The 27,054-nt window shown below is 49.0% G+C and overlaps 1 protein-coding gene across 1 annotated transcript in view; it reads right to left on the bottom strand.

The window, feature by feature from the left end:
* LOC121581917 (WD repeat-containing protein 7-like) overlaps window positions 1-27,054 on the bottom strand; it is a 380,643-nt gene that overhangs the window by 204,949 nt on the left and 148,640 nt on the right. Inside the window, 1 exon segment of the mRNA XM_041897319.2 lies at window positions 16,537-16,653. Coding sequence (XP_041753253.2) covers window positions 16,537-16,653 — 117 coding nt within the window.

Raw genomic sequence — 27,054 nt, 5'->3', positions numbered from 1 at the left:
TTATATATTTTTCTGGATTTTTTTGTTGTTATTCTGTCTCTCACTGTTCAAATAAACCTACCATTAAAATTATAGACTGATCATTTATTTGTCAGTGGGCAAATGTACAAAATCAGCAGGGGATCAAATCCTTTTACCCCTCACTGTATCCATCTCAAAGGACCCTCATATTCATCTACTTTCTCCACAGCCTTCCTTCCTCAAACCTAATCCTGGATTAACGAAGCATCTCCAACACACACACCCTGCCACAACACACACCCTGCTACACAACACACACCCTGCCACAACACACACCCTGCCACAACACACACCCTGCTACACAACACACACCTGCCACAACACACACCCTGCCACAACACACACCCTGCTACACAACACACACCCTGCTACACAACACACACCCTGTCACACAACACACACCCTGCCACAACACACACCCTGCCACAACACACACCCTGCCACAACACACACCCTGCCACAACACACACCCTGCTACACAACACACACCTGCCACACAACACACACCCTGCCACACAACACACACCCTGCCACAACACACACCCTGCCACAACACACACCCTGCTACACAACACACACCCTGCCACAACACACACCCTGCCACAACACACACCCTGCTACACAACACACACCCTGCTACACAACACACACCCTGCCACAACACACACCCTGCTACACAACACACACCCTGCTACACAACACACACCCTGCCACACAACACACACCCTGCCACAACACACACCTGCCACAACACACACCCTGCTACACAACACACACCCTGCCACAACACACACCCTGCTACACAACACACACCCTGCTACACAACACACACCCTGCTACACAACTCACACCCTGCCACACAACACACACCCTGCCACAACACACACCCTGCTACACAACACACACCCTGCCACAACACACACCCTGCTACACAACACACACCCTGCCACACAACACACACCCTGCCACAACACACACCCTGCCACAACACACACCCAGCCACAACACACACCCTGCCACAACACACACCCTGCCACAACACACACCCTGCCACAACACACACCCTGCTACACAACACACACCCTGCCACACAACACACACCCTGCTACACAACACACACCCTGCTACACAACACACACCTGCCACAACACACACCCTGCCACAACACACACCCTGCCACAACACACACCCTGCTACACAACACACACCTGCCACAACACACACCCTGCTACACAACACACACCCTGCTACACAACACACACCTGCCACAACACACAACCTGCCACAACACACAACCTGCCACAACACACACCCTGCCACACAACACACACCCTGCTACACAACACACACCCTGCCACACAACACACACCCTGCCACACAACACACAGACCAAACGTCTTACATTTTGACATGTTTCTCTGTTTGGTTGGGAAGTAAAACCATAGCAACAATCAATATCACATCATCACTGTGTGCTTTGATCCCCTCATCTATAACCTACAAACATTTCCTCTCCGCCCCTCCATCCAAAGCTTCCATCCTGAGCAGTCGGTCCATAAAGTAATAAGGGTATTGTAGGGACCTGTAGGAGATGCAGCATGACTGGTAGTGTGTGTGTATGTGTGTGTGTGTGTGTGTGTGTGTGTGTGCAGCATGCGCCTCAGCATGGTTGGTAGTGGAGGAGATGAAAGGTGTGGCATGGAGAGAGGGAGGGATGGAGGGAGAGAGGGAGAGAGGAGGGAGGGAGGGAGGGAGGGAGGGAGGGAGGGAGGGAGGGAGGGAGGAGGGAGGGAGGGAGGGAGGAGGGAGGAGGAGGGAGGGAGGAGGGAGGGAGGGAGGGAGGATTAGTACTGCTGATGAGACCATGATCAGTAGGACTGATGTCCTGCTATAGGACCTAGATCAAACCCTCAAATACATCAATACAGAGAGGGAGGGAGGGAGGGAGGGAGGGAGGGAGGGAGGGAGGGAGGGAGGGAGGGAGGATGCCAGCCCCATGTCTGTTTCATAAAGTAGAGTACTGTGAGTACAGTAATTCCTAGTGATTAACAGTCTGGCTTGATGTTTTTGTTATGATTGATTAAGTAGCCTTTATTAGTAAACTACTATTTACTAAAATATAATAAATAGGATTCCAGTTGTTATTACCGGAACAACGATTTACTGTTTCATTTCCCCACGTACACAAACAGCTGTCCCACACGGGGAAAGAGCTTACCTGAGTCCTACAGAGAGAGAGAGGGGGGAGAGAGCCTGTCTATGGGGGACAACTGAGAGGGGAGAGAGAGCCTGTCTATGGGGGACAACTGAGAGGGGGAGAGAGAGCCTGTCTATGGGGGACAACTGAGAGGGGAGAGAGAGCCTGTCTATGGGGGGACAACTGTGAGGGGGGAGAGAGCCTGTCTATGGGGGACAACTGAGAGGGGGAGAGAGCCTGTCTACGGGGGACAACTGAGAGGGGGGAGAGAGAGCCTGTCTATGGGGGGACAACTGAGAGGGGGAGAGAGCCTGTCTATGGGGGACAACTGAGAGGGGAGAGAGAGCCTGTCTATGGGGGACAACTGAGAGGGGGAGAGAGCCTGTCTATGGGGGACAACTGAGAGGGGGAGAGAGAGCCTGTCTACGGGGGACAACTGAGAGGGGGAGAGAGAGCCTGTCTATGGGGGACAACTGAGAGGGGGGAGAGAGCCTGTCTATTGGGGACAACTGAGAGGGGGGAGAGAGCCTGTCTATGGGGGACAACTGAGAGGGGGGAGAGAGCCTGTCTATGGGGGACAACTGAGAGGGGAGAGAGAGAGCCTGTCTATGGGGGACAACTGAGAGGGGAGAGAGAGCCTGTCTATGGGGGACAACTGAGAGGGGGGAGAGAGCCTGTCTATGGGGGACAACTGAGAGGGGGAGAGAGCCTGTCTATGGGGGACAACTGTGAGGGGGGAGAGAGCCTGTCTATGGGGGACAAGTGAGGGGGAGAGAGCCTGTCTATGGGGGACAACTGAGAGGGGAGAGAGAGAGCCTGTCTATGGGGGACAACTGAGAGGGGAGAGAGAGCCTGTCTATGGGGGACAACTGAGAGGGGGAGAGAGAGCCTGTCTATTGGGGACAACTGAGAGGGGAGAGAGAGCCTGTCTATGGGGGGACAACTGAGAGGGGAGAGAGAGCCTGTCTATGGGGGACAACTGAGAGGGGGGAGAGAGCCTGTCTATGGGGGACAACTGAGAGGGGGGAGAGAGAGCCTGTCTATGGGGGACAACTGAGAGGGAGAGAGAGCCTGTCTATGGGGGACAACTGAGAGGGGGGAGAGAACCTGTCTATGGGGGACAACTGAGAGGGGGGAGAGAGCCTGTCTATGGGGGACAACTGAGAGGGGGAGAGAGAGCCTGTCTATGGGGGACAACTGAGAGGGGGGAGAGAGAGCCTGTCTATGGGGGACAACTGAGAGGGGAGAGAGAGCCTGTCTATGGGGGACAACTGAGAGGGGAGAGAGAGCCTGTCTATGGGGGACAACTGAGAGGGGAGAGAGAGAGCCTGTCTATGGGGGACAACTGAGAGGGGGGAGAGAGAGCCTGTCTATGGGGGACAACTGAGAGGGGAGAGAGAGAGCCTGTCTATGGGGGACAACTGAGAGGGGAGAGAGAGCCTGTCTATGGGGGGACAACTGAGAGGGGGGGAGAGAGCCTGTCTATTGGAGACAACTGAGAGGGGGAGAGAGCCTGTCTATGGGGGGACAACTGAGAGGGGGAGAGAGCCTGTCTATGGGGGACAACTGAGAGGGGAGAGAGAGCCTGTCTATGGGGGACAACTGAGAGGGGGGAGAGAGCCTGTCTATGTACTGTACAGTAACAGCGGTGAAACCAGAGTAGAGACATTTATTGTATCACTATCGGAAATAGATGGCAACCGGAGCCCACCACCTAGCAGCATGCATTGGACAGCTGTCATAGAGGACAATAGTGTGTACTTAATTCTGTCAAATCCCATTGACTTTACCTCCTCCGCTCCCCCCTCTCTCTCTCCTATAGCTGTACGTGTATCTGTTAGAGGATCTGCTGATACAGGCTGTGTTCCAAATGGCACCCTATTCCCTACATAGTGCACTACTTTAACCAGAGCCCTATAGGCTAATACCCTGACAGAGAGAGGCTCAGGGCAGACGGTAAACAACAACAAAACAATCCCACCACTGACTGTCTCTTCTCTTCTCACGGAGAGGCCTGTGTTCATATCTCCTGCTCTGCTCTAGCTAGGCTGATGAGACAAACAGGTCTAATATCTCCTGCTCTGCACTAGCTAGGCTGATGGGTCGTGTTTAGCAGTCTTTAGAGAGGAGAGGAGAGGAGAGGAGAGGGGGAGGAAGGAGAGGAGAGGAGAGGAGAGGAGGGAGGAGAGGAGAGGAGAGGAGAGGAGAGGAGAGGAGAGGAGAGGAGAGGAGGAAGGAAGGAAGGAGAGGAGAGGAGGGGGAGGAAGGAGGAGAGGAGGGGGAGGAGAGGAGAGCAGAGGAGAGGAAAGGAGAGGAGAGGAGAGGAGAGGAGAGGAAAGGAGAGGAAAGGAGAGGAGAGAGAGAGGAGAGGAGAGGAGAGGAGAGGAGAGGAGAGGAGAGAGAGGAGAGGAGAGGAGAGGAGAGGAGAGGAGAGGAGAGGAGAGGAGAGGAGAGGAGAGGAGACACATTCCTTCTGACTGCAGGTGGAGGTAGGGGGACTCAGGGAGAGAGAGCATCCCTGTACACAAACACTGGGTGGACACCTCTGTCCTCCGTTGCTGCTATAAAGAGCATTAATAATCCCAATAACCCACCCTTCCATCAGTACACACACACATCTAAACCAAGGCCAGGGATCATTTTACATTTTAGTCATTCGGAACAGATTTCCAAAATGTAAATCACTTGGAGCTGATTTCGTGTTTGTTTTTACAGCCTTTTATGTCCAACAATTCAAAAAAAAAAAAAAAAAGAATAAATCCAAATAAAATCACCCGTGGTCCAAATTCGGCCCGCGGGCCGCTAGTTGGGGAACCCTGGCATTGACTGTTCCTCTTTCCCTAACCAGAGGATATGAAGCGATGCCTGACCACACGGCTGTACATCGCCTCAAAACAATAAAACATTTTCATGGAATTCCTGCAAGTTGAGTCTCAGAGGTTCACCCACACAGCCGGGTGTTAACGCTGCACAAAGGTAGTGAGTCAGTGAGCGAGCATTGGAAGCAATCACTGCATGGCCCGGCGTTATTGAAAACAAACATAAGCTCTCAGGCCGGACAGGCTGGCTTGCTGTAGACCAGTCAATAACTCATACATGCTAGACAATTTATCATTTTTCAGCTCTCATTTTTCACATATTGACAATGTGTTTCTCCATTTCTTTTGGCGGTATTACATCTGTTAGCCGGATTACTAAAACAGAGACGTCGGGGGCTGGCTGGCTTTGGGGGTGTCGCGCTACGAACTCTCTCTCTCTCTCTTCTCTCTCTCTCTCTCTCTCTCTCTCTCTCTCTCTCTCTCTCTCTCTCTCTCTCTCTCTCTCTCTCTCTCTCGTCAGTCAAATCCCATATCTTTAAATCTGAAGTTAACACCACCCATTACTTATTTACAGAACAAACTGTGTAAATATTGAGAAACAGGGCAAGCTGGTAGAGTTAGAGACTATGTCCACTTGATCTATTTCCTGGGATTGGCTTCGTTAGAGCAACATCTCAAAGGAGGGAAACATGGTTCAGTTTCACACTGACAAAAATCACACAACCGCAAGTACCTAAGTCATGAATAAGATAACTCTGATCATATCTAAACAGAACAGAACAGAGTATTTTCAGTTACCCTGAACAGCACTAGTAAAGCCTTTAAGATTTCCATAGGCGTGTAAACCATGGAGACACACATACATTTACATTTTAGTCATTTAGCAGACGCTCTTATCCAGAGCGACTTACAGTTAGTGAGTGTATACATTTTCATACACACATCTGCTAGATTGTCTGATTATGTACTGATCATACTCTTCAGTGGAATAATGACTTTACAGTGTCCTGCTACTAAAATAATTTACAGCTGAAGTCGGAAGTTTACATACACCTTAGCCAAATACATTTAAACTCAGTTTTTCACAATTCCTGACATTTAATCCTAGTAAAAATTCCCTGTTTTAGGTCAGTTAGGATCACCACTTTATTTTAAGTAGTAGAGAGAATTATTTATTTCATCACATTCCCAGTGGGTCAGAAGTTTACATACACTCAATTAGTATTTGGTAGCATTGCCTTTAAATTGTTTAACTTGGGTCAAACGTTTTGGGTAGCCTTCCACAAGCTTCCCACAATAAGTTGGGTGAATTTTGGCCCATTCCTCCTGACAGAGCTGGTGTAACTGAGTCAGGTTTGTAGGCCTCCTTGCTCGCACACGCTTTTTCAGTTCTGCCCACAAATGTTCTATAGGATTGAGGTCAGGGCTTTGTGATGGCCACTCCAATACCTTGACTTTGTTGTCCTTAAGCCATTTTGGCACAACTTTGGAAGCATGCTTGGGGTCATTGTCCATTTGGAAGACCCATTTGCGACCAAGCTTTAACTTCCTGACTGATGTCTTGAGATGTTGCTTCAATATATCCACATAATTTTCCTTCCTCATGATGCCATCTATATTGTGAAGTGCACCAGTCCCTCCTGCAGCAAAGCACCCCCACAGCATGATGCTGCCACCCCCGTGCTTCACGTTGGGATGGTGTTCTTCGGCTTGCAAGCGTCCCCCTTTTTCCTCCAAACATAACGATGGGCATTATGGCCAAACAGTTATATTTTTGTTTCATCAGACCAGAGGACATTTCTCCAAAAAGTACAATCTTTGTCCCCATGTGCAGTTGCAAACCGTAGTCTGCCTTTTTTATGGCGGTTTTGGAGCAGTGGCTTCTTCCTTGCTGAGCGGCCTTTCAGGTTATGTCGATATAGGACTCGTTTTACTGTGGATATAGATACTTTTGTACCTGTTTCCTCCAGCATCTTCACAAGGTCCTTTGCTGTTGTTCTGGGATTGATTTGCACTTTTCGCACCAAAGTACGTGCATCTCTAAGAGACAGAACGCGTCTCCTTCCTGAGCGGTATGACGGCTGCATGGTCCCATGGTGTTTATACATGCGTACTATTGTTTGTACAGATGAACGTGGTACCTTCACGCGTTTGGAAATTGCTCCCAAGGATGAACCAGACTTGTGGAGGTCTACCATTTTTTTTCTGAGGTCTTGGCTGATTTCTTTAGATTTTCCCTTGATGTCAAGCAAAGAGGCACTGAGTTTGAAGGTAGGCCTTGAAATACATCCACAGGTACACCTCAAATTGACTGAAATTATGTCAATTAGCCTATCAGAAGCTTCTAAAGCCATGACATCATTTTCTGGAATCTTCCAAGCTGTTTAAAGGCACAGTCAACTTAGTGTATGTAAACTTCTGACCCACTGGAATTGTGATACAGTGAATTATAAGTGAAATAATCTGTCTGTAAACAATTGTTGAAAAAATTACTTGTGTAATGCACAAAGTAGATGTCCTAACCGACTTGCCAAAACTATAGTTTGTTAACAAGAAATGTGTGGAGTGGTTGAAAAACGCGTTTTAATGACTCCAACCTAAGTGTATGTAAACTTCTGACTTCAACTGTACGTGCGTGCATGTGTGGGATAATGCATGCAATATGTGTCCATACAGTGGCTTGCGAAAGTATTCACCTCCCTTGGCATTTTTCCTATTTTGTTGCCTTACAACCTGGAATTAAAATGGATTTTTTGGGGGTTTGTATCATTTGATTTACACAACATGCCTACCACTTTGAAGATGCTACATGTTTTTTTTTGTGTGAAACAAACGAAAGAAATAAGACAAAAAAACAGTTACTTGAGCGTGCATAACTATTCACCCCCCCCAAAGTCAATACTTTGTAGAGCCACCTTTTTGCAGCAATTACAGCTGCAAGTCTCATGGGGTATGTCTCTATAAGCGTGGCACATCTAGCCACTGGGATTTTGCCCATTCTTCAAGGCAAAACTGCTCCAGCTCCTTCAAGTTGGATGGGTTCCGCTGGTGTACAGCAATCTTTAAGTCATACCCCAGATTCTCAATTGGATTGAGGTCTGGGCTTTGACTAGGCCATTCCAAGACATTTAAATGTTTTCCCTTAAACCACTTGAGTGTTGCTTTAGCAGTATGCTTAGGGTCATTGTCCTGCTGGAAGGTGAACCTCCGTCCCAGTCTCAAATCTCTGGAAGACTGAAACAGGTTTCCCTCAAGAATTTCCCTGTATTTAGCACCATCCATCATTCCTTCAATTCTGACCAGTTTCCCAGTCCCTGCCAATGAAAAACATCCCCATAGCATGATGCTGCCACCACCATGCTTCACAGTGGGGATGGTGTTCTCGGGGTGATGAGAGGTGTTGGGTTTGCGCCAGACATAGCGTTTTCCTTGATGGCCAAAAAGCTCAATTTTAGTCTCATCTGTCCAGAGTACCTTCTTCCATATGTTTGGGGAGTCTCCCACATGCCTTTTGGCGAACACCAAACGTGTTTGCTTATTTTTTTCTTTAAGCAATGGCTTGTTTCTGGCCACTCTTCCGTAAAGCCCAGCTCTGTGGAGTGTACGGCTTAAAGTGGTCCTATGGACAGATACTCCAATCTCCGCTGTGGAGCTTTGCAGCTCCTTCAGGGTTATCTTTGGTCTCTTTGTTGCCTCTCTGATTAATGCCCTCCTTGCTTGGTCCATGAGTTTTGGTGGGCGGCCCTTTCTTGGCAGGTTTGTTGTGGTGCCAAATTCTTTCCATTTTAAAATAATGGATTTAATGGTGCTCCGTGGGATGTTCAAAGTTTCAGATATTATTTTATAACCCAACCCTGATCTGTACTTCTCCACAACTTTGTCCCTGACCTGTTTGGAGAGCTCCTTGGTCTTCATGGTGCCGCTTGCTTGGTGGTGCCCCATGCTTAGTGGTGTTGCAGACTCTGGGGCCTTTCAGAACAGGTGTATATATACTGAGATCATGTGACAGATCATGTGACACTTAGATTGCACACAGGTGGACTTTATTTAACTAATTATGTTACTTCTGAAGGTAATTGGTTGCACCGATCTTATTTACGGGCTACATAGCAAAGGGGGTGAATACATATGCGCGCACCACTTTTCCGTTATTTATTTTGTATAATTTTTTGAAACAAGTTATTTTTTTCATTTCACTTCACCAATTTGGACTATTTTGTGTATGTCCATTACATGAAATCCAAATAAAAATCCATTTAAATTACAGGTTGTAATGCAACAAAATAGGAACAACGCCAAGGGGGATGAATACTTTTGCAAGGCACTGTATGTTCAAAATGTTAGTGTGTCTGACTTCTGTCTGTTCCCTCTGTCTGTTCCCTCTCTGTCTGTTCCCTCTCTGTCTGTTCCCTCTGTCTGTTCCCTCTGTCTGTTCCCTCTCTGTCTGTTCCCTCTCTGTCTGTTCCCTCTGTCTGTTCCCCTCTGTCTGTTCCCTCTCTGTCTGTTCCTCTCTGTCTGTTCCCCTCTGTCTGTTCCTCTGTCTGTTCCTCTCTGTCTGTTCCTCTCTGTCTGTTCCCTCTGTCTGTTCCCCCTCTGTCTGTTCCCTCTCTGTCTGTTCCCTCTCTGTCTGTTCCCTCTCTGTCTGTTCCCCCTCTGTCTGTTCCCCCTCTGTCTGTTCCCTCTCTGTCTGTTCCCTCTGTCTCTTCCCTCTGTCTGCTCCTCTGTCTGTTCCCTCTGTCTGTTCCCTCTGTCTGTTCCCTCTGTCTGTTCCCTCTGTCTGTTCCCTCTCTGTCTGTTCCCTCTGTCTGTTCCCTCTCTGTCTGTTCCCTCTGTCTGTTCCCTCTGTCTGTTCCTCTGTCTGTTCCTCTCTGTCTGTTCCCTCTCTGTCTGTTCCCTCTCTGTCTGTTCCCCTCTGTCTGTTCCCTCTCTGTCTGTTCCCTCTGTCTGTTCCTCTGTCTGTTCCCTCTGTCTGTTCCCTCTCTGTCTGTTCCCTCTGTCTGTTCCCTCTGTCTGTTCCTCTGTCTGTTCCCTCTGTCTGTTCCCTCTGTCTGTTCCCTCTCTGTCTGTTCCCTCTGTCTGTTCCCTCTCTGTCTGTTCCCTCTGTCTGTTCCCTCTGTCTGTTCCCCTCTGTCTGTTCCCTCTGTCTGTTCCCTCTGTCTGTTCCCTCTGTCTGTTCCCTCTGTCTGTTCCCTCTCGTCTGTTCCCTCTGTCTGTTCCCTCTCTGTCTGTTCCCCCTCTGTCTGTTCCTCTCTCTGTTCCCTGTCTGTTCCCTCTCTGTCTGTTCCTCTCTGTCTGTTCCCTCTCTGTCTGTTCCCTCTCTGTCTGTTCCCTCTGTCTGTTCCCTCTGTCTGTTCCCTCTGTCTGTTCCCTCTGTCTGTTCCCTCTGTCTGTTCCCTCTGTCTGTTCCCTCTGTCTGTTCCCTCTGTCTGTTCCCTCTCTGTCTGTTCCCTCTGTCTGTTCCCTCTCTGTCTGTTCCCTCTGTCTGTTCCCTCTCTGTCTGTTCCCTCTCTGTCTGTTCCTCTCTGTCTGTTCCCTCTCTGTCTGTTCCCTCTGTCTGTTCCTCTGTCTGTTCCCTCTCTGTCTGTTCCCTCTGTCTGTTCCCTCTCTGTCTGTTCCCTCTGTCTGTTCCTCTGTCTGTTCCCTCTGTCTGTTCCTCTGTCTGTTCCCTCTGTCTGTTCCCTCTGTCTGTTCCTCTGTCTGTTCCCCTCTCTGTCTGTTCCCTCTGTCTGTTCCCCTCGTCTGTTCCCTCTCTGTCTGTTCCCTCTGTCTGTTCCCTCTGTCTGTTCCCTCTGTCTGTTCCCTCTCTGTCTGTTCCCTCTGTCTGTTCCCTCTGTCTGTTCCCTCTGTCTGTTCCCTCTGTCTGTTCCCTCTCTGTCTGTTCCCTCTGTCTGTTCCCTCTGTCTGTTCTCCCTCTCTGTCTGTTCCCTCTCTGCTGTTCCTGTCTGTTCCCTCTGTCTGTTCCCTCTCTGTCTGTTCCTCTGTCTGTCCCTCTGTCTGTTCCCTCTCGTCTGTTCCCTCTGTCTGTTCCCTCTCTGTCTGTTCCTCTGTCTGTTCCCTCTCTGTCTGTTCCCTCTCTGTCTGTTCCTCTGTCTGTCTCCCTCTGTCTGTTCCCTTGTCTGTTCCCTCTGTCTGTTCCCTCTGTCTGTTCCCTCTGTCTGTTCCCTCTGTCTGTTCCCTCTGTCTGTTCCCTCTGTCTGTTCCCTCTGTCTGTTCCCTCTCTGTCTGTTCCCTCTCTGTCTGTTCCCCTCTGTCTGTTCCCTCTCTGTCTGTTCCCTCTCTGTCTGTTCCCTCTCTGTCTGTTCCCTCTCTGTCTGTTCCCTCTCTGTCTGTTCCCTCTCTGTCTGTTCCCTCTCTGTCTGTTCCCTCTGTCTGTTCCCTCTGTCTGTTCCCTCTCTGTCTGTTCCCTCTGTCTGTTCCCTCTGTCTGTTCCCTCTCTGTCTGTTCCCTCTGTCTGTTCCCTCTGTCTGTTCCCTCTCTGTCTGTTCCCTCTGTCTGTTCCCTCTGTCTGTTCCCTCTGTCTGTTCCCTCTCTGTCTGTTCCCTCTCTGTCTGTTCCCTCTGTCTGTTCCCTCTCTGTCTGTTCCCTCTGTCTGTTCCCTCTCTGTCTGTTCCCTCTGTCTGTTCCCTCTGTCTGTTCCCTCTGTCTGTTCCCTCTGTCTGTTCCCTCTGTCTGTTCCCTCTGTCTGTTCCCTCTGTCTGTTCCCTCTGTCTGTTCCCCCTCTGTCTGTTCCCTCTCTGTCTGTTCCCTCTGTCTGTTCCTCTGTCTGTTCCCTCTCTGTCTGTTCCCTCTGTCTGTTCCCTCTCTGTCTGTTCCCTCTGTCTGTTCCCTCTGTCTGTTCCCCTCTGTCTGTTCCCTCTGTCTGTTCCCTCTCGTCTGTTCCTCTCTGTCTGTTCCCCTCTGTCTGTTCCCCTCTGTCTGTTCCCTCTGTCTGTTCCCTCTGTCTGTTCCCTCTCTGTCTGTTCCCTCTGTCTGTTCCCCTCTGTCTGTTCCCTCTCGTCTGTTCCCTCTGTCTGTTCCCTCTCTGTCTGTTCCCTCTGTCTGTTCCCTTCTGTCTGTTCCCTCTGTCTGCCCTTCCCTCTGTCTGTTCCCTCTCTGTCTGTCCCCTCTGTCTGTTCCTCTCTGTCTGTTCCTCTGTCTGTTCCCTCTCTGTCTGTTCCTCTCTGTCTGTTCCCTCTCTGTCTGTTCCCTCTGTCTGTTTCCTCTGCCTGTTCCCTCTCTGTCTGTTCCCTCTCTGTCTGTTCCCTCTCTGTCTGTTCCCTCTCTGTCTGTTCCTCTCTGTCTGTTCCCTCTGTCTGTTCCCTCTGTCTGTTCCCTCTGTCTGCTTCCCTCTGTCTGTTCCCTCTGTCTGCTCCCTCTCTGTCTGTTCCCTCCTCTGTCTGTTCCCTCTGTCTGTTCCCTCTGTCTGTTCCTCTCTGTCTGTTCCCTCTGTCTGTTCCCTCTCTGTCTGTTCCCTCTGTCTGTTCCCTCTCTGTCTGTTCCCTCTGTCTGTTCCCTCTGTCTGTTCCTCTGTCTGTTCCCTCTCTGTCTGTTCCCTCTGTCTGTTCCTCTGTCTGTTCCCTCTCTGTCTGTTCCCTCTGTCTGTTCCCTCTGTCTGTTCCTCTGTCTGTTCCCTCTCTGTCTGTTCCCTCTGTCTGTTCCCTCTGTCTGTTCCCTCTCTGTCTGTTCCCTCTGTCTGTTCCCTCCTGTCTGTCCTCTGTCTGTTCCCTCTCTGTCTGTCCGTCCTCTCTGTCTGTTCCCTCTCTGTCTGTTCCCCTCTGTCTGTTCCCCTCTGTCTGTTCCCTCTGTCTGTTCCCTCTGTCTGTTCCCTCTGTCTGTTCCCTCTGTCTGTTCCTTCTGTCTGTTCCTTCTGTCTGTTCCCTCTGTCTGTTCCCTCTCTGTCTGTTCCCTCTGTCTGTTCCCTCTGTCTGTTCCCTCTGTCTGTTCCCTCTCTGTCTGTTCCCCTCTGTCTGTTCCCTCTGTCTGTTCCCTCTGTCTGTTCCCTCTCTGTCTGTCTCTCCCTCTGTCTGTTCCCCTCTGTCTGTTCCCTCTGTCTGTTCCCTCTGTCTGTTCCCTCTGTCTGTTCCCTCTGTCTGTTCCCTCTGTCTGTTCCCTCTGTCTGTTCCCTCTGTCTGTTCCCTCTGTCTGTTCCCCTGCATGGTTAAGCATAAAAAAACAGAAGGACGTGAGGAAAAGAGAGCTGGCAGGGGGTGATAGGGGCTGGCAGGGGGTGATAGGGGCTGGCAGGGGGTGATAGGGGCTGGCAGGGGGTGATAGGGGCTGGCAGGGGGGGATAGGGGCTGGCAGGGGGGTGATAGGGGGCTGGCAGGGGGTGATAGGGGCTGGCAGGGGTGATAGGGGCTGGCAGGGGGTAGAGTGGTAGTGGTTGAGTGGTAGGGGGATATTATGGAAGAGTGGTAGGGGGGTATTATGGAAGAGTGGTAGAGTGGTCGAGTGGTAGAGTGGTTGAGTGGTTGAGTGGTTGAGTGGTAGAGTGGTAGAGTGGTAGAGTGGTAGAGTGGTCGAGTGGTCGAGTGGTAGAGTGGTAGAGTGGTAGGGGGGTATTATGGAAGAGTGGTAGGGGGATATTATGGAAGAGTGGTAGAGTGGTTGAGTGGTCGAGTGGTCGAGTGGTCGAGTGGTCGAGTGGTAGAGTGGTAGAGTGGTAGAGTGGTAGGGTGGTAGGGTGGTAGGGTGGTAGGGTGGTAGGGTGGTAGAGTGGTAGGGTGGTAGGGTGGTAGGGTGGTAGAGTGGTAGGGTGGTCGGGTGGTAGGGGTGGTAGTGGTAGAGTGGTAGTGGTAGGGTGGTAGGGTGGTCGGGTGGTAGCGTGGTCGGGTGGTAGAGTGGTAGGGTGGTCGAGTGGTAGGGTGGTCGAGTGGTAGTGTGGTAGGGTGGTAGGGTGGTAGAGTGGTAGAGTGGTAGGGTGGTAGGGTGGTAGAGTGGTAGAGTGGTAGGGTGGTAGGGTGGTAGAGTGGTAGGGTGGTAGGGTGGTCGGGTGGTAGGGTGGTAGAGTGGTAGAGTGGTAGAGTGGTAGGGTGGTCGAGTGGTAGGGTGGTAGGGTGGTCGAGTGGTAGGGTGGTAGAGTGGTAGGGCGGCAGCCTATTCCTAGTGAGCTAATACATTTCTCACGTTAGTCCTTGCCTGGCAGTTTGACTGTGTTCAGTCAGGTGAAAGTGTGTGTGTGTGTGTGTGTGTGTGTGTGTGTGTGTGTGTCAATGCCTCCAATTAGTGCTCTCATGAGAACAGGCAGGTGACGAAAGACGGACTGGAAGATCCCTCCAGCAACACACACACCCACGTCAAAAGTAGTGCACTCTATAGTGATTAGGGTGCCATTTGGGATACAGCCCATGCTGTCTAAAGGTTGCTATTAAGTGCCTGATAATCCATAGTCCAATCCAACCCTGACGGGTCGAACTGAAACTTCACAGAGTAATGAAGTGACAAGTGGCTGGTTCACAACCCAGCTGATTACTCACATGACCTCTATAAACTGACCAGTGTGTAAAACAGAGAGATTCTCTTCCTCAATCTTCCTTTACACTCTAGAACACAATATGTGTCAATATTTGTCAATAGGCTGCTCCTCTCTCTGCATGGCTAGGCTATCTGCTGGACTGGTCACTCTTATGGTCTGAGTGTGTGACTCAAAATGGCATCCTATCCCTTACAGTGCACTACTGTCGACCAGAGCACTGAGACGGTTAGGACTGTCACTCAACACTACTGGCCTATCATAACTCAACACTACTGGCCTATCATAACTCAACACTACTGGCCTATCATAACTCAACACTACTGGCCTATCATAACTCAACACTACTGGCCTATCATAACTCAACACTACTGGCCTATCATAACTCAACACTACTGGCCTATCATAACTCAACACTACTGGCCTATCATAACTCAACACTACTGGCCTATCATAACTCAACACTACTGGCCTATCATAACTCAACACTACTGGCCTATCATAACTCAACACTACTGGCCTATCATAACTAAACACTACTGGCTTATCATAACTAAACACTACTGGCTTATCATAACTCAACACTACTGGCTTATCATAACTCAACACTACTGGCTTATCATAACTCAACACTACTGGCTTATCATAACTCAACACTACTGGCTTATCATAACTCAACACTACTGGCCTATCATAACTCAACACTACTGGCCTATCATAACTCAACACTACTGGCCTATCATAACTCAACACTACTGGCCTATCATAACTCAACACTATTGGCCTATCATAACTCAACACTACTGGCCTATCATAACTCAACACTACTGGCCTATCATAACTCAACACTATTGGCCTATCATAACTCAACACTACTGGCCTATCATAACTCAACACTATTGGCCTATCATAACTCAACACTACTGGCCTATCATAACTCAACACTACTGGCCTATCATACACTCAACACTATTGGCCTATCATAACTCAACACTATTGGCCTATCATAACTCAACACTATTGGCCTATCATAACTCAACACTACTGGCCTATCATAACTCAACACTACTGGCCTATCATAACTCAACACTATTGGCCTATCATAACTCAACACTATTGGCCTATCATAACTCAACACTACCGGCCTATCATAACTCAACACTACTGGCCTATCATAACTCAACACTACTGGCCTATCATAACTCAACACTACTGGCCTATCATAACTCAACACTATTGGCCTATCATAACTCAACACTACTGGCCTATCATAACTCAACACTACTGGCCTATCATAACTCAACACTATTGGCCTATCATAACTCAACACTACTGGCCTATCATAACTCAACACTACTGGCCTATCATAACTCAACACTACTGGCCTATCATAACTCAACACTATTGGCCTATCATAACTCAACACTATTGGCCTATCATAACTCAACACTACCGGCCTATCATAACTCAACACTACTGGCCTATCACAACTCAACACTACTGGCCTATCATAACTCAACACTGTGGACTGTGTTACTCAGTAATTAGAGTCTAAAGGTGCTTTGGAAATCCCATGTGCTTCAATGGCCATGCAGGATACTAACATCTGGACCACTGAAACACAGAAACACTGGACCACTGGACCACTGAAACACAGGACCACTGAAACACTGGACCACTGAAATACTGGACCCCTGAAACACTGGACCACTGGACCACTGAAACACTGAAACACTGGACCACTGAAACACTGGACCACTGGACCACTGAAACACTGGACCACTGAAACACAGGACCACTGGACCACTGAAACACTGGACCACTGAAACACTGGACCACTGAAACACAGAAACACTGGACCACTGAACCACTGATGGCCCATCTTCATGACCACAGAACCAGACACATCTAGTTCTGGGATTAAGCTTTAAGTGCTGGGAGAGAATGTGTGCAGTCTACAGGTCAAGGTCCTGTGTGTGTGTGTGTGTGTGTGTGTGTGTGTGTGTGTGTGTGTGTGTGTGTGTGTGTGTGTCCAGGTGTTTTCCTACCTGCTATGATGTCATCGTCTGTGACTTCCATCTCCTCGGCAGTAGGGACCTGTGTTTCCACAGGAAGGGGTTCAGAAGGGGGTGGGGGCGGAGCTGCGGGGTCAGTGGAGGTTCCCGCTGTAGAAACACAAATTAAAACACACATCATGTCAAGAAGACTGTTCGTGTACAAAAGCTGAAGAACATCCAGTTATTTTCCCAGGGTGCTGGAGTTGTAGACGAACTACGGGAGGAAACGTTGTTATAAAGAAATATCACCTGGGAGTATGAGCAGCGTTTTCCTTTCTGTTTTTCAACAACCATTTAGCCTAGTTTCAACATACATTTTTTTAATTTATTTTTTTATTCAGAGAAGGCCACATTTGCCAATGGGTAGGCTCAGTGGATACTCCCTATAAGAGACTAAACACACACATTATGTCTATATAGAAATGTGGTAAATAAAGTTTGAGTGATTGATGTCAATAGATTGAAAAATGGTATACTTTCAACTGAAAAATATTATCATCATAATTTGCCCAGATGCAAATGTTGAGAAGGCTGTTGGCCACACCCCCACGACCCCTCTGGGTGACACAGTCAGGAACTAAGGAATCCAGACAGACACACAACCCACAACCCCCTTCCTGCTACAATTAATGTCACTCATTTCTCCTGGTTCCTTTGTGTCCCTTGGTTGAGTATCTCATCAGGCCTTATTGGGGAGGGCAGCATCATTATGGGTCCCCTTTGTGAACCCTAACCCCTCACTATTACACCCATTTTTATTCAGCTGGTTCATTTAGCCCTTATCCTGGAATTACCTATTAAAACAAGCTTTTCATTAAGATCAGGAGAATGAATCAATGGTGCTTAAAGGTGAGAATGAGCTAATCTCTGCTAGTGCTAATTAATTAAGCTAAATACCCCTCCTCCTCTCTTCCTCCTACTCTCTACATCTCCCTCTCTCATCTCTCTCTCTCCCTACATTATCTCTCATACCCTCTCACCTCCCCCTCTTTCTTACAACTAAACACCCCCCCTCCTCCCCTCCCTCCTCCTTTTCCCGCCCCCTCCTCCTCTCTCCCCTCCTCCTCCTCTCTCCTCACTCTTTCTTAAAACTAACACCACTGGGACCTCCTCCTCCTCTCCTCCTCTCTCACCTCCTCCCCCCTCCTCCCCTCCTCTCTCCTCCTTTCTTGAAACTAAACACCCCTCCTCCTCCTCCCCTCCTCCTTTTCCTCCCCCCTCCTCCTCTCTCTCCTTTCTTGAAACTAAACACACACACACACACACACACACACACGCACACATTACACACACTACACGTCTGCTGCCTTCTGTGCCTTGTGCTCGATGAGCAGGCACTTTTGTTGCCATATCGACAACTTTCCTCCAATTACATTTGATGAAGTGAGTGTGTGTTTGTGTGTGTGTGTGTGTGTGTGTGAGGGTCAGATTGATTAATTCCAGGCTCCCTGAGAACACGTTCCTTTATGTTTCAATTAACCTCCACATTGACCACTGACATATTTAAAGAGAAATTGTTTCTTTTTTCCACTAGCAGTTAGATCTAGTGGGGTAAAACAGAGGTCTGCTACATCTAGAATACCCCCCCCCCCCAACACCTACTACCTCCCCACCTCACCCCCTCATTCACCTCAGTCAATAGGGGACTGAACATTCTACAAACACGTGTCATACAATAATTAGCTGCTACACACTGGCTCAGCCCTGGGATGAAACCTCTAAGTCTAGTTTCATGTCAAGTCGAACAGCAGTTACCTAGCCATGCCTTCCACTACAGAGAAAGATCGCGCTGTTCACTGCAGCTGCGTCGATGCTCTAATCCCAAAGCCATCCAGCCAGGCAAACAGCCTTCCCTCCCGCTCCCAGGCGTCCGCACGGTCCTAAAGTCAGTCCGCTAATAACGCTAAACTGCATTTGCCTTTTAAATCGGGATTGGAATGATTTCAGTAGCCTAATTAAAATGGTTAGTGTTGAGCTAGGGTATGGCGACCCGGAGGTGACAGTCAGAACTAAACGGCTAAAACCCTGTCCAGATGATGTTCTATCTGAACCAGGTAGTACATAGAGAAAACAGGCCATGTTATTACTGCAGCGAATGTCATCATTCAGAGAGAGAGAGAGAGAGAGATGCTCTGGTGGAAATCAAGGGAACGGACCACCTCGACATGACGCACACAAGTTCAGCACAACAACAGCAACTCGTCATCACGTGGAGCATCTGCTTAATAGGTGCAGTGTGTGTGTGGGGGGTACAGACCTAGAGGCCATAACTCACACCCCACCCCAGGCAGGCCGAATAGAGAGCGAGAGAGAGAGAGAGAGAGACAGAGAGAGACAGAGAGAGACAGAAAGAGAGACAGACAGACAGACAGACAGACAGACAGACAGACAGACAGACAGAGAGAGAGACAGACAGAGAGAGAGAGAGAGAGAGAGAGAGAGAGAGAGAGAGAGAGGGAGACAGAGAGACAGAGAGAGAGAGAGAGAGAGACAGAGAGACAGAGAGAGAGAGAAGAGAGAGGAGAGAGAGACAGAGAGAGAGAGAGAGAGAGAGAGAGAGAGACAGAGACAGAGAGAGAGAGAGAGAGAGAGAGAGAGAGAGAGAGAGAGAGAGAGAGAGAGAGAGAGAGAGATCCTGCTCTACCTCCTCCAAGGTCAAACGGCCTGTGTCAGCTGTGACACATGGCTTCCATTTGGCCTTGTTAACCCCTGGAGTAGGACTGGTCCATCTAACCATGCCTCCCTCTGTCCCTCCTCCCTCTGTCACTCTTCTTCCCCCTGTCCCTCCTCTCTACCTCCCTCCTCTCTACCTCCCTCCTCTCTACCTCCCTCCCTCCCCTCTACCTCCCTCCTCTCTACCTCCCTCCCCTCTACCTCCCTCCTCTCTACCTCCATCCCTCCCCTCTACCTCCCTTCCCTCTACCTCCCTCCGCTCCCCCCGCTCCCTCCCCTCCCTCCTCTCTACCTCTCTCCCCTCCCTCCTCTCTACCTCCCTCCTCTCTACCTCCCTCCTCCCCTCCCTCCTCCTCTACCTCCCTCCCCTCCTCTCTACCTCCCTCCCCCTCCCCTCTGCCTCCCTCCCTCCCTCCTCTCTACCTCCCTCCTCCTCCTCCTCTCTACCTCCCTCTCTCCCTCCCTCTCTACCTCCCTCCCCTCCTCTCTACCACCCTTACCCTCCCTACCTCCCTCCTCTCTCACCTCCCTCCCTCCCTCCTCTACCTCCCTCCCTCCTCTCTACCTCCCTCCCTCCCTCCCTCCCTCTCTACCTCCCTCCTCTCTACCTCCCTCCCCTCCCTCCTCTCTACCTCCCTCCTCTCTACCTCCCTCCTCCCTCCTCTACCTCCCCCTCCTCTCTACCTCCCTCCCCTCCCTCCTCTCTACCTCCCTCCCTCCTCTCTACCTCCCTACCCTCCCTCCTCTCTACCTCCCTCCCTCCTCTCTACCTCCATCCCTCCTCCCTCTCAATTCAATTTCAATTCCATTTAAGGGCTTTATTGGCATGGGAAACATATGTTTACACTGCCAAAGTAAGTGAAATAATTATATATATTTTTTTACAGTAAAAAATTACACTCACAGTTCCAAAATAATAAAAGACATTTCAAATGTCATATTACATGCAAATAGTTAAAGTACAAAAAAGTACCTCCCTCCCTCCTTCCTCTCTACCTTCGTCCTCCTGTCGTTCCACTACAACCCTGGAGTCTAGTCTGGACCCATTCTTTCATCTGAGTGAAGTTCAAATACTTTAGCTGTGCTTGATTGAGCTTGTCCAGCCTTGAGCAATGGAACTGTCCCAAACGTGCAAACCCTCCCTACCTCCTGTGTCACTCAGGCCTCCCTGGGGGTGAGTGGGGGTTAGGGGGCAGGAAGCACGACCAGATTACTGAAACAAACCCGCTACGCCAGTGACCAACCACATTCTCCAAGGAGGCTCGCCTGTGTCAGTTTTTAATCACCTGGTCATCCATCCATCCATCCATCCATCCTTTCCTCCCTCCATCCTCCCACCTACCTCCCCTCCGCTGACCCGGGCCCCAGGGGCCAGCTGGGCCCTGTAATCCAGCTCCCAAAGAAAGACAGAAAGAAAGAAACAAAGAGGGGGGAGAGAGTGAGAGAGAGCGAGAGAGAGACCAGCCACCCGGACAGCTGATTAAACTGTGGGTTTGCACAACCAAAGAATTTCTGCACAAACTGTCAGAAAACGTCTCAGGGAAGCTCATCTGCGTGCTCGCCGTCCTCACCAGGGTCTTGACCGGACTGCAGTTTGGAGCCTCAACTGACTTCAGTGGGCAAATGCTCACCTTCGATGGCCATTGGCAGAATTGTGAACAGAGTGAATGTTCATTTCTGTACCATACGCCAACTCCAATGTCGTTTTAGAGAATTTGACAGTACGTCCAACCGGCCTCACAACCGCAGACCATGTGTAACCACGCCAGCCCAGGACCTCCACATCCGGTTTCTTCACCCGTGGGATCATCAGAGGGCGAGAGCGGGGGGAGTACTTCTGTCTGTAATAAAGCCCTGTTGTGGGGGGAAAACTCATTCTGATTGGCTGGGCCTGGCTCCCCAGTGGTTCGGCCTGGCTCCCAAGTGGGTGGGCCTATGCCCTCCCAGGCCCACCCATGGCTGTGCCCCTGCCCAGTCATGTGAAATCCATAGAATAGGGCCTAATGAATTTATTTCAATTGACTGATTTCCTTTCCTTAACTCAGTAAAATCTTTGTAATTGTTGCATGTTGCGTTTATATTTTTGTGTTCAGTGTACTGTAGTTCTTGTTGGATTATTGGGTAATCTTATGGATTTTAGTTGTTTTTAATGACCTGATTCAAGGATGTTAGAGGTTTCTTGAATTTCTATGTTGTAAGACTTTTTATGGGATATTTTTGTATAGATTATCAAAATAAGTTTTACAAATTCCTCAATCTTGTATGGCTAATTCTTGTGGTTTTATTGTGCTTCAATTGCTTCACACGTCCCAGAACTGATTTTGGTCAAATAGCGTTTTAAATGTAATAAAGTGTCTTATTGGTACAATTCAATTTATTGCATTTCAGTGAATGGTAATAATGTTTCAGAGTTTCAAAGTATTCGTAGTGTAGCTCTGGGATGTTTAACTGTTCATGTTGACAGTGTTTATAATGTTTCAGGTGTTTTCTCTCATTGTTTTTACATTCGTTATCCCCAACAAATTCTGAAACGTTTATTTTTTATTTTTTTCGGATGTTGCATTTCTTTGGTTTTCTTACATTTACATTTACATTTACGTCATTTAGCAGACGCTCTTATCCAGAGCGACTTACAGTTAGTGCATACATTATTCTTTTTAATTTTCATACCCCATGGGAATCGAACCCACAACCCTGGCGTTGCAAACGCCATGCTCTACCAACTGAGCTACCTCCCTACCGGCCATTCCCTCCCCTACCCTGGACGACGCTGGGCCAATTGTGCGCCGCCCCATTGGTCTCCCGGTCGCGGCCGGCTACAGCAGAGCCTGGATTCGAACCAGGATCTCTAGTGGCACAGCTAGCACTGCGATGCAGTGCCTTAGACCACTGCGCCACTCGGGAGACACAAGATTTGCTTTTGATGTTACTTTTTGGAATATGCAATTGATGTCTCTAGTGGCCAAAGGGACACCTTCTTTATTGTTTTGTGGCAGGTAGCTTAGTGGTTAAGAGCGTTGTGCCAGTAAACGAAAAGGTCGCTGGTTCTAATCCCCGAGCTGACTAGGTGAAGAATCTGTCGATGTGCCCATTGAGCAAGGCACTTAACCCTAATTGCTCCTGTAAGTCGCTCTGAATAAGAGCGTCTGCTAAAATGTAAAATGTAAAAAATTTAAAATGTTTTGGTATTGTGAGTTATTGAAGACCTGAATAGAATTCATCATTTCATTTGAGTTTACTGTTTCAGTGGATTTCTCTACACTGTTTGGAGCCCATCTGTACGATTGGTTCAGTTGTACTGTTTCTTTTAAATCAGTATTGCTGGTTAATTTGTTCAGAAACACGTTGACTGTGATCTGACAATGGTGTCTGTGGTCTGACAGTGAATGCACTAATGGAGGAGGGGTCCATGTCAGTGATGGCATAATCGAATATACTTGTCCCAAGAGCTGAGCAGTAAGTAAACCGACCTAAAGAGTCCCCTCTGATTCTACCATTAAGCATGTACAGGCCTAAGGCTCGACAGAGATGCACTAACTCCTTCCCGTTTTTGTTCAGTATTTGGTCAGGACTGTTTCTATTATTTATAATTGGGCTACTGTACAAGGAGGGGTGTCCAAATATGTGGTGGTTACCTCCCGCATCAGTGTAGTCACGCTCAGAACCTGTTCTCACATTGAAATCTCCACAAAGAAGCGCTTCACCCTCTGACTGAAATTGAATGATTTCTGTATGGAGATTGTCAAAAAACTGAATCTGAAGGAGGAGCATAAGCTGCACATATGTATACATCATTGTCACAATAGATTGTACCTTTGTTAAGTTTTAGCCAAATGTGGATAGTTCGACCGAGGCTGCCTCCCCCTCCTTGTTCGGGCAGGCTTCGGCGTTCGTCGTCACCGGCTTACTAACCACACACCTGTCTTGTCCTGTCAATCACACACTCCTGGTTCTAATCCCCTCATTAGTCCGTGTATAAGTGTTCCCTCTGCCCCTTGTCCTTGTGGGTGATTGTTAGTTGTGAGAGTAGTGGAGCTCGGTGGAGCTACTCGTAACATTTTGTTGCCAGGGTAGATTTTCCCCTGTGCCTATGTATATTTGGATTCTACCGTTACAGTGTATTTGCCAAGAAGGAGAGTTTCCCCTGTGCCTGTTTCGTTGATCGCTATTTGAGTGCATGTGTGTGTCAACGAAGGAATAAACTCTGTATTCGGTGATTACCCTCCTGCGCCTGCCTCCTTCCATCACACTCGTCACAATAGTACCTTTTTTTCCATTTCATTCAGTGCTAAGTCCTGCTTATGCCAAATGATTATTCCACCTGAGTCCCGGCCCCGTTTAACCTATATATGTTTGATGGATGGTAGTAAACTTTCTCTAAAGCCTGAGGGACACTGAGTATCAATGTCTCCATAACAAAGTCTCTCTCTCTCTCTCTGCCACGACACAGTCTCTCTCTCTGCCACGACACAGTCTCTCTCTCTGCCACGACACAGTCTCTCTCTCTGCCACGACACAGTCTCTCTCTCTGCCACGACACAGTCTCTCTCTCTGCCACGACACAGTCTCTCTCTCTGCCACGACACAGTCTCTCTCTCTCTCTGCCACGACACAGTCTCTCTCTCTCTCTGCCACGACACAGTCTCTCTCTCTGCCACGACACAGTCTCTCTCTCTGCCACGACACAGTCTCTCTCTCTGCCACGACACAGTCTCTCTCTCTCTGCCACGACACAGTCTCTCTCTCTGCCACGACACAGTCTCTCTCTCTGCCACGACACAGTCTCTCTCTCTGCCACGACACAGTCTCTCTCTCTGCCACGACACAGTCTCTCTCTCTGCCACGACACAGTCTCTCTCTCTGCCACGACACAGTCTCTCTCTCTGCCACGACACAGTCTCTCTCTCTGCCACGACACAGTCTCTCTCTCTGCCACGACACAGTCTCTCTCTCTGCCACGACACAGTCTCTCTCTCTGCCACGACACAGTCTCTCTCTCTGCCACGACACAGTCTCTCTCTCTGCCACGACACAGTCTCTCTCTCTGCCACGACACAGTCTCTCTCTCTGCCACGACACAGTCTCTCTCTCTGCCACGACACAGTCTCTCTCTCTGCCACGACACAGTCTCTCTCTCTGCCACGACACAGTCTCTCTCTCTCTGCCACGACACAGTCTCTCTCTCTGCCACGACACAGTCTCTCTCTCTGCCACGACACAGTCTCTCTCTCTGCCACGACACAGTCTCTCTCTCTGCCACGACACAGTCTCTCTCTCTGCCACGACACAGTCTCTCTCTCTGCCACGACACAGTCTCTCTCTCTGCCACGACACAGTCTCTCTCTCTGCCACGACACAGTCTCTCTCTCTGCCACGACACAGTCTCTCTCTCTCTGTCTAGTCTAGACTACCTGCTGCCCTGATTCACAACTGCAACGCCCCACTTGAAGAAGGGATGGAGTTGAGTCGGAGGGTCATAGATGCAGACGCTCCTCTCTCCATCTCTCTGCTGCAGTAGGCAACCAGACCGAATATTGATGATGTACAGTAAAAAATTGTGTTTGACCAGATACGATGCTATTTTACAGTAAACAAATTGACAACAAACTTTCAGCATGCTTATAGAGAAGGACATTCAACCAGCACAGCACTTACACAAATGACTGATGATTGGCTGAGAGAAACTGTGATTGGCTGAGAGAAACTGATAATAAAAAATATTGTGGGGGCTGTTTTGTTAGACTTCAGTGCGGCTTTTGACATTATCGATCCTAGTCTGCTGCTGGAAAAACATAAATGTAAATGTAAAGAGGTAGGAGGCAGCCAGAATGAGAGAAAGACAGAGATGTAGAGAAAGAGAGTTTATATTCTTTTTAAATGATTGTGAGTTTTATGTTTACTGCTCATATCTGATTGATTATCTCCCTTGTTTATTTCCATTGTTTATTTCCTGTCTTTTTCACTTGCTTTGGTAATGTAAACAAACTCAGCAAAAAAAGAAACGTCCCTTTTTCAGGACCCTGTCTTTCAAAGATAATTAGTAGAAATCCAAATAACTTCACAAATCTTCATTGTAAAGGGTTTAAAACACTGTTTCCCATGCTTGTTCAATGAACCATAAACAATTAATGAACATGCACCTGTGGAACGGTCGTTAAGACACTAACAGCTTACAGACGGTAGGCAATTAAGGTCACAGTTATGAAAACGTAGGACACTAAATAGGCCTTTCTACTGACTCTGAAAAACACCAAAAGAAAGATGCCCAGGGTCCCTGCTCATCTGCGTGAATGTGCCTTAGGCATGCTGCAAGGAGGCATGAAGACTGCAGATGTGGCCAGGGCAATAAATTGCAATGTCTGTACTGTGAGACGCCTAAAACAGCGCTACAGGGAGACAGGACGGACAGCTAATCGTCCTCGCAGTGGCAGAACACGTGTAACAACATCGGTACATCCGAACATCACACCTGCGGGACAGGTACATGATGGCAACAACAACTGCCCGAGTTACAACAGGAACGCACAATCCCTCCATCAGTGCTCAGACTGTCCGCAATAGGCTGAGAGAAGCTGGACTGAGGGCTTGTAGGACTGTTGTAAGGCAGGTCCTCACCAGACATCACCGGCAACAACGTCACTTATGGGCACAAACCCACCGTCGCTGGACCAGACAGGACTGGCAAAAAGTGCTCTTCACTGGCGAGTCGCGCTTTTGTCTCACCAGGGGTGATGGTCGGATTCGCGTTTATCGTCGAAGGAATGAGCGTTACACCGAGGCCTGTACTCTGGAGCGGGATCGATTTGGAGGTGGAGGGTCCGTCATGGTCTGGGGCGGTGTGTCACAGCATCATCGGACTGAGTTTGTTGTCATTGCAGGCAATCTCAACGCTGTGCGTTACAGGGAAGACATCCTCCTCCCTCATGTGGTACCCTTCCTGCAGGCTCATCCTGACATGACCCTCCAGCATGACAATGCCACCAGCCATACTGCTCGTTCTGTGTGTGATTTCCTGCAAGACAGGAATGTCAGTGTTCTGCCATGGCCAGCGAAGAGCCCGGATCTCAATCCCATTGAGCACGTCTAGGACCTGTTGGATCGGAGGGTGAGGGCAAGGGCCATTTCCCCCCAGAAATGTCTGGGAACTTGCAGCTGCCTTGGTGGAAGAGAGGGGTAACATCTCACAGCAAGAACTGGCAAATCTGGTGCAGTCCATGAGGAGGAGATGCACTACAGTACTTAATGCAGCTGGTGGCCACACCAGATACTGACTGTTATTTTTGATTTCTGTTAGTCACATGTCTGTGGAACTTTATGTCTCAGTTGTTGAATCTTGTTATGTTCATACAAATATTTACACATGTTAAGTTTGCTGAAAATAAACACAGTTGACAATGAGAGGACATTTCTTTTTTTGCTGAGTTTATGTTTCCCATGCCAATAAAGCCCTTTGAATTGAATTGAATTGAGAGAGAGAGAGAGAGAGAGAGAGAGAGAGAGAGAGAGAGAGAGAGAGAGAGAGAGAGAGAGAGAGAGAGAGAGAGAGAGAGAGAGAGAGAGAGAGAGAGAGAGAGAGAGAGAGAGAGAGAGAGAGAGAGAGAGAGACAGAGAGACAGAGAGAGACAGAGAGACAGAGACAGAGAGACAGGTTCTATGAGGCCCCAGCAGAAGCCGTAGAGGAGGTAGTACCAGAGAGAGAGGAGAGAGTCAGGGGGCACCAGAGAGAGAGGAGAGAGTCAGGGGGCACCAGAGAGAGAGGAGAGAGTCAGGGGGCACCAGAGAGAGAGGAGAGAGTCAGGGGGCACCAGAGAGAGAGAGGCATGAGGCTATGAGGCC

This window comes from Coregonus clupeaformis, chromosome 15, assembly GCF_020615455.1.
Source record: "Coregonus clupeaformis isolate EN_2021a chromosome 15, ASM2061545v1, whole genome shotgun sequence".
Lineage (NCBI taxonomy): Eukaryota > Metazoa > Chordata > Actinopteri > Salmoniformes > Salmonidae > Coregonus > Coregonus clupeaformis.
The sequence above is the reverse complement of the archived record's forward strand: the minus strand, read 5'-3'. Positions and strand labels throughout refer to the sequence as shown.